The sequence below is a fragment of the Indicator indicator genome, chromosome 18, assembly GCF_027791375.1.
Source record: "Indicator indicator isolate 239-I01 chromosome 18, UM_Iind_1.1, whole genome shotgun sequence".
NCBI classification, from domain to species: domain Eukaryota; kingdom Metazoa; phylum Chordata; class Aves; order Piciformes; family Indicatoridae; genus Indicator; species Indicator indicator.
The window spans coordinates 7,591,093-7,604,196 of NC_072027.1; the positions used below are offsets into that span (position 1 = coordinate 7,591,093).

At 48.4% G+C, this 13,104-nt stretch overlaps 1 protein-coding gene across 1 annotated transcript; it reads right to left on the bottom strand.

Moving 5' to 3' along the window:
- Positions 1-370: 370 nt before the first annotated feature.
- MSX2 (msh homeobox 2) lies at positions 371-4,886 on the bottom strand. The gene is made up of 2 exons (XM_054389241.1): positions 4,532-4,886; positions 371-795 (listed from the first exon to the last, which is right to left on the bottom strand). The coding sequence occupies exons 1-2, from the start codon at positions 4,884-4,886 to the stop codon at positions 371-373; spliced, it is 780 nt and encodes a 259-aa protein (XP_054245216.1).
- Positions 4,887-13,104: the final 8,218 nt, after the last annotated feature.

Genomic DNA, 13,104 nt, shown 5'->3' on the forward strand with positions numbered 1-13,104 from the left:
CCTCCAGAAGATGAGACTGCTCTTTCACCTGTTCTTATTTATTTATTTATTTTTACATGCACTGTATAAAACCCCTACATTTGGTCAAATGTTTTTTCTTTCTTTTTTTTTCCTCTTTTTTTGTTGTTTTTATGTTTGTTTTTTTTTTCTTTGAGGGTCAGACTCTGAGTGCTCAGAGCACTCTCAGAAGACACCCAACCAATAGCGTACAGGATGCCTTGCTTTGCTAATGCAAACTCCTGTACACTCAGGATGGCAGAGAGAAGCGTGCAGAAAGAACGATCAGTACTGGTTGGGGTACTGCCTTCTCCAGGTTGGACATGATCCACCAGGAAGTCTGTCTCACTGTCACTTTGTCTTTCTGATCTTCTTAGGATAAGTGGTACATGCTATATCCAACAGGAGTAGCATAGAGTCCAACAGGTGGGATAGGAAGCACAGGTCTGTGAAAAGGGTAGGATGTTCCATACAGCGAGGCAGCCTGAATGGGAGAGTTGATGGGGAAAGGGAGGCTGAACCCTGATGGCAACATGGGCTTTGCTGCCATTTTGAGCTTCTCTAGCTCAGCCTCCTGCAGTCTCTTGGCCTTGGCCCTCCGATTCTGGAACCAGATTTTGACCTGGGTCTCTGTGAGGTTGAGGGAGCTGGAGAACTCGGCTCTCTCGGCGATGGACAGATACTGCTTCTGGCGGAACTTGCGCTCCAGAGCCAGCAGCTGGGAAGTGGTGAATGGGGTTCGGGGCTTCCTATTCGTCTTGTGCTTCCTCAGGGTGCAGGCAGTGGGGCTCAGGTGTCCTGCAAGGAAGGGAAAGGCCAGTTATCACAAAAGCAGGGAGACCTGAATGCTCTGGAGAGATGCTGCGCTTGAGAGGACTTGGGCAAGAAGGGAGGGATATGTGAAGGGAATATCCCACCAGGTGATACCCTCAAAACGGGATCTTTTTGCACGTGGCTCTGGAATTCTTTTTCTGTCCAAACTTATGTTCACAGGAATTCAGCAGATGTCCCATGAAGTGAAATTTTGCCTTAGTGTCTTCAAAAAGACAGCTTGTAAGCAAATGGGCCACAAAAGATTTGCAGATACACACACAGCTTATCACTTTAGGAGTCCCATCACAGGGGTTTAGAACACACAACACTGCTGTCTCGGTAGCTGCAGAACTGGAGGAGTAAGTCCATCAAAGTACAGGACAAATGCATATGAAAAGTAGGAGACTCACAAAAGGACAGTGGTATAAGAGACAAGCCCAGCCCAGACTTGCTCCAGGATTTCTCCAACGAGAGCAACAAGCCAACTCTATTTTTTTTTCATGATAGCTGAAGGAGTGGGTCTGAAAGTTTCTGTGGCTTAGATAACTGGGTGGTTTTCTTGCTATTTCTTCTTTAAGAGCAAGTTTTTCTCTGCTTAATAGCTTTTTGAGTACTATTGTCTGTGTATCAACAAGTGTATTTTTAATTAAAGATTCAGGTTTTATGATATTTGCCCATTAAAAACAAACACACAAACCCCCAACATATAGCTTCAGCATATGTAGCTAACACAAGTCATGCAATCCACTATCTTCTGTGTTGTCTTATCACCCTAGCCAGGTGTTTGGGATGGCACATTGCCCACTTGTCTCTAGATTAATTTTGCATTTCACTAATAATTTTGCAATCTAAAGAATGATTAAAAAGCCTGTTGCTGACTGCAAATACTTAGCAATTTAGTTGTGCTTCAAATCACTCCTGGGGCATATGACAAGCCACCGTGGCTCCCCAGCTTGATAGGGAAAATGACACACAGGCTGTTCTTAAGAGGCTGCCAGATTTTGTACATGCTGTAGTGTCTAGTTCAAGTGTTCAAACACTTGTTAGGGTTTCAAATCATGTTTTTGCACCCCTTTCTCTTTCCTCTTTATTTATTTCTTTAAAAAAATAATCTGGATTATGAAGCTGTTTAAGTGCATGTCATGCAATTAAAAAATCCCTCAAGGTAAGTGTGCAAAAATTCAGAAAGAGCAAGAGGAGAACAGCTATAGTAGAAAACTGAAAGGTACTGAAAGTGAATAATAAAGCCCTCTTAGAAAACAACGTGTCAGCTGCCATCTTACAATCACATGGGGGGTTTTAATAATTAAGGTGTCATCATGACAGTAGGTTTACTCCTAAAATTATACTAAGTTAAAAATACACTAAATTAAACCTGCACTAAATCAACCCCAAATTCACTAACGATCGCCCCAATATATTACTTTCTCTTTTTCAACGCAACCTATTTCTTTTCTCAAAGTGAAGGTCCCCAAAGATCCAGTTAAAGGTGGTGTCTTTACAGCGGAGAAGAGGTTCACAGAGGAACCGAGGCTTCAGGAATCACTCCCTGTCCCATCACCTTCCCCGGCTTTCGGGTTAGCCCGACCCGGCCCGACCTCTATAACGCATAGGGAAAACCGCAAACCCATGCTTTTAAATTAAATCCCGGACAAGTATTTTTCCCCGGAATACACCCAAGCGTTCATAGCCTTCTTCCTTGACTATCCTCGAAGTGACTGCCCAACTCCGATAAGAAGTAGGGGCTGTCGCCACAGCAGCCGCTGTCACTGTGTTTACCCCGTCCCAGCCCTCAAGCACTCGACTCGGTGATTCTTTTCACTGGACATTTTTTTTCTCCCTTTTCTGTTTATTCTCCATTTTCTGGCCAATGTCAGACAAAAGAGTCACTTAGAGACCGTTCCCTCTTTGTCTTGCTCAAAACTCTGACAGCTCTTTTGCCAGCTCATCCCAGCCGTAATATTAAAAATAATAAATCGAGGAGTTCTAACGCCGAATCCCTCCGCCGACGGACGGGCTTCCAACGGAATCATCGGTCGTTGCCTCTTGCCTCACCGGCTCAGAGGGGACCCAGTGCCAGGAGGTGAGAAATCAGGAACTTGCTAGGGACCGATGATCATTTCTCCCACCCCCAAATCCCACTAAAATCCCAGGACCTAAACTCCTAGCTACTGAAGTCATTTACAGAGCTACTCTGCAGATCCCTCGATCCACCGATTTTAACAAAGAAATTCGAAGAGGGGAAAAAAAAATTCGGAGATAAAATTAGGCCTTGTCTAAGTCCGTGGTTTAGGACAGTTTTAGAGAAGAGGGTCCTCGTAGGAGCACACACTTCTTTTCACTCTTTTCCAGCACAAACCGGGAAGCGGGGCTGCACTGAGACTGGCAGGGGATCGCTACTTTCATGCCGGGCCCTTTCCCAGCTCGTCAGAAATAAAATTATTTCGGGGTTACCACAAAGGAAAGGAAGCGGCTGAAAGTCAAATCGAACTGATTGTCCAAAACCCAAAACAACCCCAAACATCCAAAAAACCAATCCAAAACCAAGCAAACAAACGAAAAAGCCCATTTCCCCCAAACTCCTCCAAATCTCCCAACAAACCCCCCCAAACTGCCCCCCCCAAAAAACCCCATACCAACCCAAACCACCTCCTAAACAAGCCAACCAAATAACCAAACACCCTCCTCCCCCCAAACCATAGGATCTGCAATAGCACTGAACTTCCTTCTTGCAATATTAAGTTATAGGAACAAATTCTGCGACTGTCCTGCTCGAGAGTTCGTGTCTCTAAAGCCAAATGAAGCAGAGCATTTAATTTACATCAGGGAAGCGAGGGATGCATGGAGGAGCACAGGTCGATCTGCTCGTACAGGTGTACAGCCGGTAAGGGGAAGAAAAAAAAACCTAGCAATGCCGAGATACGTTTTTCACCTTTTCCAAAAGGTAGTTTTGAGGATTCCCTCCCCCCCCCCCCCCTTTTTTTTAAGCAACTTTTTTCTCCTCTGTTCTTAAAGGGATCTCTCAGAAAGCAAAATGCAATTCAGCGCAGACATAGCAGCGTGATTCAAACAGCAAGAGTTTAAAAGGAGACCTGTCAGCTTCGACTCGTGTCTCCCTAAGGCGGTAGGGACGGGTTCGGAATAGATTGCAGAGGCTAAAGAGGTCAGGCCCAGCTCGGAGGGCTTTGACAGGCTGCTTGCAAAGAAGGAGAGATACACAAATACCGTGCCAGGAGACATCGCGGCGGGAGTCAGCGCTCAGACAGCGGAAGGGACAGTTTAACCGAGTTTAAGAGGCCGCTTTGCAACTTGAGGGAGAAGGAAACAGAGAGAATTTCCAGTTCTAGTTGCAAAGGGATAACATAAATGCACAAAGCGACAGCGTGTGTCGGGAAAGTGAGCACGTTCGTGGTAGCTCCTGAACTTCCTAGGTTTTAAAAAGTATTATATATAGCTATGTATATACATATATAACAATATAACTCTCTAACTCTGCAAATATATGTATGAAGAAATATGTAACATACATATAAACTCCACACATATATAAAATATAATATGCATATAGAGCGTGCCCCTGTGCACCACGGCGACAGGGAGCAGCGCAGGGAGTCCGGGGCCGCAGCGATGCTTGCTCGCTCGCCCGCCCTTGCTCCCCATCGGCCAGTGGCTCCCGCATAGACCCGCGCAGCTCTCTGCCGCGGCTTCCCCGGCCACTCACTTGGCGGAGGAGAGTATCTCCCAGCTTCTTGGATCCAGGACGTGCCATCCTCCGAGTTCTCCGATTTGACCGAAGCGGTATCGAAGGTTTTTGTAAGTGCCCCAGGTGGGCTGTGAGCGTCCCGGGAGCCGTGGCCCGGCAGCAGCAGGTTCCTGGAGGTGCCCACCGCCGCCCCGTCGGCGCTGCCCCCCGCTGCTGCCAGCGGCAGCTCTTTGGGGGGTTTCTTGTCGGACATGAGGGCTTCCACGCTGAACGGCAAGCTGGACACCTTGACTTTGTGGTGCTCCTCGGCGCCGGCCGTCGGGCCCTCCTCGTCGGAGGAGAAAACCTCCTTCGCCTTGGAAGGAGAAGCCATGGCGAGTGCGGAGGGAGGCTGGAGCGAGGCCGCCCGGGGAGCTGAGCTGTGCTGCGCCTCTGCCCGGCCCTGCGCGGGGACTGCGCGAGTGAGGCGCTCCAGAGCCGCCCCCCTTTTTCCCCCCTCTAGGGGCTCCTGGCGCTTTCCTCCTTTGGGAAGTAGAGTAAACGCCCCTCGGACCAATCAGAGCCCGAGTTTGGGCCTGACGTTGCGGGGTGACTCACGCCATTGGCTCGGGGGCGGGAGGGCGGGTACCAGCCTCTTTTTTCTTTATATATATATATATATATATTTTTTTTTTTTTTTTTCCCGGGGCTTATTTTGTTTGGGGTGTTCCCCCTCCCCCCGTCCCCTCCGAAATGAATTAGGAGTTAATGACACGGGCAGCCAGCGGAGCTGTGCTATTAAGGAGCCGTCCAGGGCTATAATCATACCAAAGCAAGCAAAAAAGCCGCCGGGTAATTAAGGCTGATGATTAGGCGAAGAGGAAACTTTAGAAGATCGCGGCTGTGCCTCTTCTCGCCGCCGGCTCGGCTCCTCCCGCCCCCCCACCTCCCGGCCGCGCCCCCGCCCCCCCGTTGGGTACTGCCGCGCCCCAGTGCCGCCGGCCCCGCCGGCTCACCCCGGACTGGGGTCTTCCCGCTCCTCTACCGGGTCCCTTGAAACGAGGTGCTTTGCAGAGGGCAAGGAGTCAAGGGGGCGGGATGCAGGACCCTAGCTCGGAGAAACGCTCCCGCCGAGAAGCGCGGGCGCCTGTTCCGCGCAGCTCATTTTTCACCCGAAAAGGGCTTCTTTTTGTTGTTTGCATTTCTCCGGCAGCAGAACCCAAGTCAGGCAAAAACACTTTGCAGAGGCTAGCTCTGTAATTAATTTTTTTTCCAGCGTCAATTACACACGTGATGAATAGATGAACTTCAATAAATTAGGGGCAGGCAGCCCTTAATTGAGAGGCATATCAAACCAGCGCTATGAAAACGATTCTCTCACTTTTTTATTTCCTACCAGTGTTATGAATAAAGAGTATCCTTTAAAAAGAGTTTCTAATTACCTTGCGAATAAAAGCAAAAGCATATTGTTGTTCTCATAATTATTTTAATCCTACACCGGGCATTATTTCATGAAGTGTCCACAACCTTCTGGGTTTTGTTGTTTTTCTTTTTTAACGTCCAGGAAATGCAGAGTTTGAGAGCTGTTTTGATGTCATAATTTATATCTGAGCCTTTAAAAACCAAAATAATCTGTGAAGGTGGCAGCGCATTTGCCAAGGTCTAGGGCTGTGTGGGACAGCTCCTTGCCCCAAGCTCTGACTTCAGGGGTGGCTCAGGCAAAGATGTGGGCTCAGTCCTGGATTACTGCAGAACTCTGTTCCCTGTATGGTTTTTGTTGTATTCCCTCCATAATACACACAGGGTTTCACTAGCTCATCTTATGCTTAAGTTGGTCTCCCTATTCAGCTGCCAGCCATGCTACAGCCTTGGAAGTCTCCAGTCCAGCTAACACAAATCATGACTTCCCACTCTCTCCACGATCTGGGTGATTATGCCTTTTCCTACAGGGCAGTTTGGGAGCTGATTTTTTTGGAGAAGAATGAGTGCTATGTGGATTTTCTTTCACACAATTGCAAAGATTGCAAAGATTGGAAAAGACCTGAAAGATCTGGTTAGGTGAGAGACCACCTCGAGGACAGGGCTGTATTGAATGTGCTGCACTGGGCTCAAAGGTGTCCCCCCACACTCTTACTCCTTACAGCCCTGAATCATACACCCCCTACCCCTATGCCCTCCTCCTGCCCCCTCCCCAATCATCCAACAAGTACCTGAGCTGTCCCAGCCCTCATAACAACTCACCTGATGCCACAGATGGTAAATTGGGACTGGGACATATGATCACTGTGTGGGAAGGAGTGTGGGAGTACATATATGAGAAGCTATGTTACAAAACCCCACTCATCAGTGGGAATAATAGTAGGGTTTGTGTACTCGTTACTTATTGCTAGCAATGTTACTTTGTGAGCAAGACTTGCAAAGAGAAGTGATGTCTTTCACTGCCTCAGTCCAACTAACTTGGCCAAAGCAGCCTACAACATTTCAGGCAACAGAGCCTTGATTAAGGTTTTTCTACAGAAGTGGAAAAAATAGTTGATCTCACAAGGTGATGTCTCTCCAGCTATTCTTTGTGTTCCCAGTTGGTCACTTCTTCCCTACAGAGATCATATCTCTATACTGAAAGATGCTTGCAGGGAGATGCAGGACTGCAGTCAGCCAGCCCAGGCCTTACAAACTCTGCTGCTGCAGTGGGGTTGAGCTTGTCTCTCTTCTCCCTGCCCCCCCTTCCTCCCTCCCACCACCCCCCTTCCCTTCCTTTCCCTTCTCCATGCTTCCTGCACCGTGACAAGTAAATGAGAATTGATGGACATCCAGGAACAATGCATGTGTGTCAGAACAATGCACTACCCGTGGAAAGCTATTGTGGGGCTGCTGAAAATGCTACAGATAATTATACTGCTCTCCCAAAGTCAATGCCCACTGGAAGGGCACCTGGGGAAGGAGAGCTCACAGCAGGGCAGGTCATGGTGACACAGATCACATCACTTGGGTGCAGGTTCTCTTCCTAGCTCCCTGGCTGTGGCCTAGGTATGCAAGCTTGCAAGCTGTCTCTGTGGGCTTGAAGAAGCTTCTCTGCACTGCCATCCTTTGGAAGGCTGGAGGAGGAAGTAAGGGGACCAAGGGACAAGCTTCCCTCAGCACTATCAAGCATGTAGCAGAACTTGGCTCATCCAGCCAAGGCTTTTGGGTGCCACAAGGGCACTGGGGACAGCAAAGCATGGCAGGATTTGCTATGGTGCTTGCAGTTTTCAGCGTTAGCCCATCGTGAGGTTGGGAGCATTTTCTGTCTGAACTTGGAGGTTTCTCTCCTCCCTCACCCCTCCTCTCCTTCCTTCTCCTACTGTCAGTTAAACGAAGCCCCACACGGAACTGAATGCCAGAAGGAAACCTTGCCGAGACGGAGTTTGGAGAAATTTTTAGGAATTAAGGCTTCCCCCCTGCCATGATCTCAGAGTGGCCACCCTGCGTCGGACCAGCGGTGAGTTTTCCCGGCCCAGGGAACCGACACGAGTCGGGGGATTCATCCCTGCGTCGGGCTACCCGCCGTGTCCCCTGTGAGACCCTGCTCCTGGGGACGCCGGTCCCGAGGGCTCGGCGGAAGCCTCCCGGCTCTCGGGCGGCCCTCTCCCTCGGGCTGTTTCCCAGCTCCGAGTCCGTGTGCCCCCTGACTCCCAGCCGCTATCAAGAAACCACCGCACCGAGCACGGTCGTATCACAAGGATGCCCTGAAAGCCTCTAACCCGCTGTGTCCCTCAGCCTTTCCACTCCGCGCCTCCGGCAGCATCAGCCCCTGTGTGCCGGGGCGGGCTAGGAGCGCCCCAGTCCCGGGGCTCTCAGCTGGAGTGGGAGGGGGAGGGCGGGAGCGCAGGGGGAGGAGAGACGTTGCAGACAAACTGAGGCTGTTTTGCAGGCGCCAGGAGCGGGAAGATGAAAGGGAAGCTCCTGGGGGAAGTGGCTGTGCAGTTTGACCGGCTTCAGCAGCAGCAGCAGCAGCAGCAGCGACGGCCCGTCCCGGCCAACTCCGCCTTCCACCTCCCTCTCTCCCCCTCCCCAGGCTCCAGGCTATCCCTCCACCCACCTCATCCTCTCATTCCCAGCCTGGGATGCCACAGCATCCTTGCTCCTGTATCCATCGGGTCGTGAGCAGCATCCCCCCCACCAGATGCTGCAGCATCATTAGTCTATGATAGCTGGTGCCGGTGAACTGGGAGGGGTTGTGCAATTCTTCATCCCTCTCTCCCTTATCGGTGTAAAGGAGGGGGGAGCCCATTTGGATCATTACACGAATGATGTCCCGTAACCCCAAAGCACCAGCTTGGTGCTCGCGGGACAAAACGGCCACGGGCAGTGGGAAGCGAGCTCTTCCTCCAGGAGGTACAACGTCACAAGCATTTCTCCTGCTTTTATGATCGATTTGTTTAATAAACTGTTTTCTGAAGAAAGGCAATTTTTAACGAGCCAGCGTGAGGCTGGCGTGTGGAAGGAAGTCCTTTACGAAAGGAAGATAAGGCTCCCTATTTGACTAGAAAGAATGGCAGGAAAAATGGAATCAGAGTGTGCATCAAGTCTTAAGTTTTGCCCCGAAACAAAATGTACACCAAGGTAGTATTTGATGTATCAGAGATTGGGAGACTTTTGTCTCATCACCTTGCTCCAGATGAGACCTGGAGCCAGGAGAAAGGCGTTGTAATTGCAGATATTATGCATTTATCTCCAGACGCTAGAAAGGCATTAAAACGAGCTGAACATCAGGGCTTCCCAGGGATCAGGTCTGGTTACCGACACTTCGAGCTAAATCCTCTTCGTGAGTCTTTTGGACTCTGTTTTTGAAGCCATTTTGGATAATGGTTGTTAATTGCCGAGCCAGCTCCCGGGAGGCTTGTGGGGGCCCTCTTCCCCGGAGCATCCTCTGGCCACTCCCTGGGGGGACCTACATGCCCACGGTCGCTAGAAGGCTGCACCCGGCATCTGGGGGGAGTGTGCCTGCCCAGAGCGGTGGGGCGCGCAGTCCGGTGGAGCCCCGGCTCCTGGAGCACTGGGAAGGTGGATGCGATGAAGCAAAGTCGCACTGTATTCGGTGCGGGAAATGGGCAGTAAGTGCAATCACGCGTTATAATTGTCCTCTGTGTCACCCGACAAAGGTTCCTATTTATCGCACCGGTGTCATCCACTTGTTAAGACAGTGAGTGTACAGTGAACCGTGATTATTGCATAATACAAGCGTCTGCTTTTCCACCCGACCAGGGTTGTTCTCTCCCTCCACTCAGGTATTTCATTTACGATCAGATATTTATTCTGTTTGGCAAGAGGCAGGAGACAGTTGTGAGAGATCAGATGTTTTCCTGCTCAAAGCAGTTAACAGTTTTGCCTTCAAGGACCGAAAACGATTTTTTCCCCCCGAGGTAACAAGGTTTTAAATAAACACATGGGAAAGCTTAGAGGGAGGAAAGCGCAGACAGAGAGGTTGTATTTATACGCAGAAAACTCGCGATCAAGAAGCTCAGATAGAGACTTGTTTTTCGGAGGCGATACACGGCCCCTCGCTGATGCCACTAAGAGCGGGACTCTGGGAGTGCTGGTTGCCACGGGCAGTGACAAGGAGTTCTTCGGGCGACCCTGGACCCTGGAGGGCCCCGCTCTGCCCTGGAGACCAGGGCCGGACCCCTCTTCCCTCGAAGCCAGCGCAGCCAGAGCTGATCCCCGAGGCGCAGGATCGGGCCCCGAGGCGAAAGCCCCATAGCACCTGCTGCCTCCGTGCCGCTCGGAACCGTTATAGGTGATACCTTGAACACAACATCGAAAAAAATTACGTTGGCGAAATACTTTAGGGTTTGGCCCAAGACAAGCGCAGAGACGGTGCCCGGCTGGCTCCAAGCCCCTGCGCCCGCGGGCGGGTGGCACCGGCAAGAACTGTCCCGCATTTCGCAAACCAGTTCCCTTTTTTTTTTTTTTTTTCCCCCTTTTCCTTAAGAGAGTGAGAAAGTGGGGAAAAATTATGATCTTAGCTTCTTCCCGTGCTCTGTTTTCCGTTTGCAAACGGTTTCATCTAACTCGTTGCAATGGATTTTAATTATCGCACACAGCTTCCTGCTTCTCTGAGTTATGAATACATCAAAATGATTCACCCAACACAGAAAATAATGTGTGGAGTGTTATAAACTAAAAGCTTCTGCACTGACTTAGATCCGAGCACCCAGTTATTCCCAGAGACTGCCTGCACATACCCATCTCCCAATAGGAAAAAGCAGCTGAGTTTGGTTTGATATGTCGTTTTTAATTTTATTTGCCAGTTTTCATATTCGTTCGTTTTCAGTGCTTTGCCTGCTTCGCTCCTCTAATCTAGGAAATGCAGAGGGAATGTAAGACGGAAAATTTACTGAATTACCCCATACTCAAACGGAGATCCTATAACCCCCCTATTATTTATGCTGTCCATTCACAGTGTGGAGGCGTCTCACGCTTGATGCAATTCTCAAATTACAATTATCTACTATCTGTTATTTTTTCCCACTTAGTTTCCCGTCTTTAACGTCCAGATCTATTTCGAACCCCCTGAATGATTGCAGCTTTGCGACATAACATTTGTCTCCAGTAGCTGCCCATCTCTTTTTGATTATCCAGGCTGATCTAATCAATCAATCAATCAATCAATCAATCGCTTTTAAGTCACAGGCTTAAATTTGGTACAAATTGATTGTAAGAGTGGCCGGCTCTGTGAAATCAACTGGCTCGTTTCTTTACTTCCCGAACACCACTTTAAAGAAAACGTAAATCTTCATCAGTTGCACCTTTTATTTTATTTTTTTGGTTGTTGTTGTTTGTTGTTTTTTTTTTTTAATTTTTTTCCTTAGAAATACTGAAATGAGATTAAGGTCTTTTAAAATAGTTACTTCGTAGAATGAAGGCGAGGCACTGATCCACGCATTAATGTGGCAAAATTCTTTTGGGGCTGGGTTTAGTTCTGCCCGATGATACGAGAGATGCTTTCGATGGGACCCAGCCCCATGCTCAGAGAGCAGCAGTTCCAGCTCAGCCTCACCCACGGCCCCAGCAGCCACCTCACTGCACTCCCCACGCAGAACACTGCCTTGGAGCCCTCTGTGTCGTGCCCACCGCCCTTAGCCAGCCTGGATGGGGCTGAGCTCAGAGCCTGCTGCTGCCAAACTCACGGAGTTCCTTGAAGGAATCTGGAGAGAGCTAAAATCTTCAGACCATACGTGCTTTTTAACACCCAGCCCTATCCTGCTCATTCTCGGCGTTTTCTCACCCAAGGCGCGGGATGTGAGTGGGGTGGGCAGAGGGCTCGGAGGGAGCACATTCCGCTCCGGATTCCAGCCAGCCCTCCAAGGTTACAGGGAACTTTTCCACCTCTCTTCTTTATTTAATTACATTCACGGGATTTGCAATTACTCTGATTGCATTTCAAGATGATATTAACTCTGCAGAAAATGCCACCAGGGTCCTGGCCATGTTATGCAGGGGTGCGAAGTTTATTTGGATGCTCCTACTTCCTCTATAGATTGTATTGATGCCAAGTCTTTTTAAGAAGGGCAACGATTTTTATTTGTGTGTTTATACACATATTTGCACAGAAAGCTGTAATAAGCAAAGCAAATCATGCTTTAGAACAGAACAGATGTTGGAAGGATGTTAATTTAGCAAATGATGAAATTAAATCTGTGCAACAATTTTTTTATGGATTTATTTTGCACAGCCCCTCAGGAATCAGAGATGAGAAGAATCCCTAATTCATTCAGTTTGCAGTTCTTCGATCTGCTAGTGTAGCTTTTTCTCTTTCTATACATATATTGCTGTTCATGTAAGGTAATTAGAAATATCCTAACATTATCTTGTTTCCACATTTTCCCTCCGGAAATGGCCCTGTTTCCAATGTAACTACTATATTTGCCTATGCACTTGCAAAATACATTTAAAACAATTTAATTTACAGTCTCTAAAGTTTAAAAAAAAAAGTCTCAAGGCTTGTAGAGATTGTGGGGAGGAAGGACTTTCAGAGAGGGTTTGCATCAGGACACTGCAGTCTGTTATATGTGTTTTTGTTTCACGTAACAGACTGTCTCACAATTTGTGTGCTTTTTTTCTTTAATGTCTGCATTTCCTTCTGACTGAACAATCCCAATCTGTTCCACTGAAAAGTTCCTTGGATAGTAGTTTCCCACAGTTCCTCATTTGCAAATATCTCAGTTAGTCTACAATCAAGATTTTTTTTTTTTAAGTGGTGCTAACAAGACTGCTGTGCTCATGGATGCTCTCTGTTATTTAAGGGTTTGGTTTGTAGCTGGACCCCAATTCTGTCAGTGGCTTGGTGTTGGTCAGCTTCCACAATTGTGCTACACAACAATGTGTTTCAAAATATTTCAAGATGCAGGCAATCATCTCAGTCTCGATTTCCTGAGCAGCAGTGACAATGCTGAAGAAACGTGGGAAACAGAGATTTGTACCAAGCAAAGACATTTTTGCAATGTCAGGGTGTTTGACCGTGATAATGGCGAGCTCTGGATATTTAAGGTTCAGTTAATAGAGGTTTTATTTCATTTGATTTACTCCAGATGGTTTTTAGCCACAACACAGAAACTTAGACAGCAACCAGA

What these genes read in the sequence shown, in the direction of transcription:
- MSX2 (XM_054389241.1), bottom strand. Translation starts at nt 4,886, where the DNA reads ATGGCTTCTCCTTCCAAGGCGAAGGAGGTTTTCTCCTCCGACGAGGAG. An exon ending in GAGATACTCTCCTCCGCCAA is followed by an intron (nt 796 to 4,531) that starts GTGAGTGGCCGG and finishes CCTTCCTTGCAG; the next exon opens with GACACCTGAGCCCCACTGCC.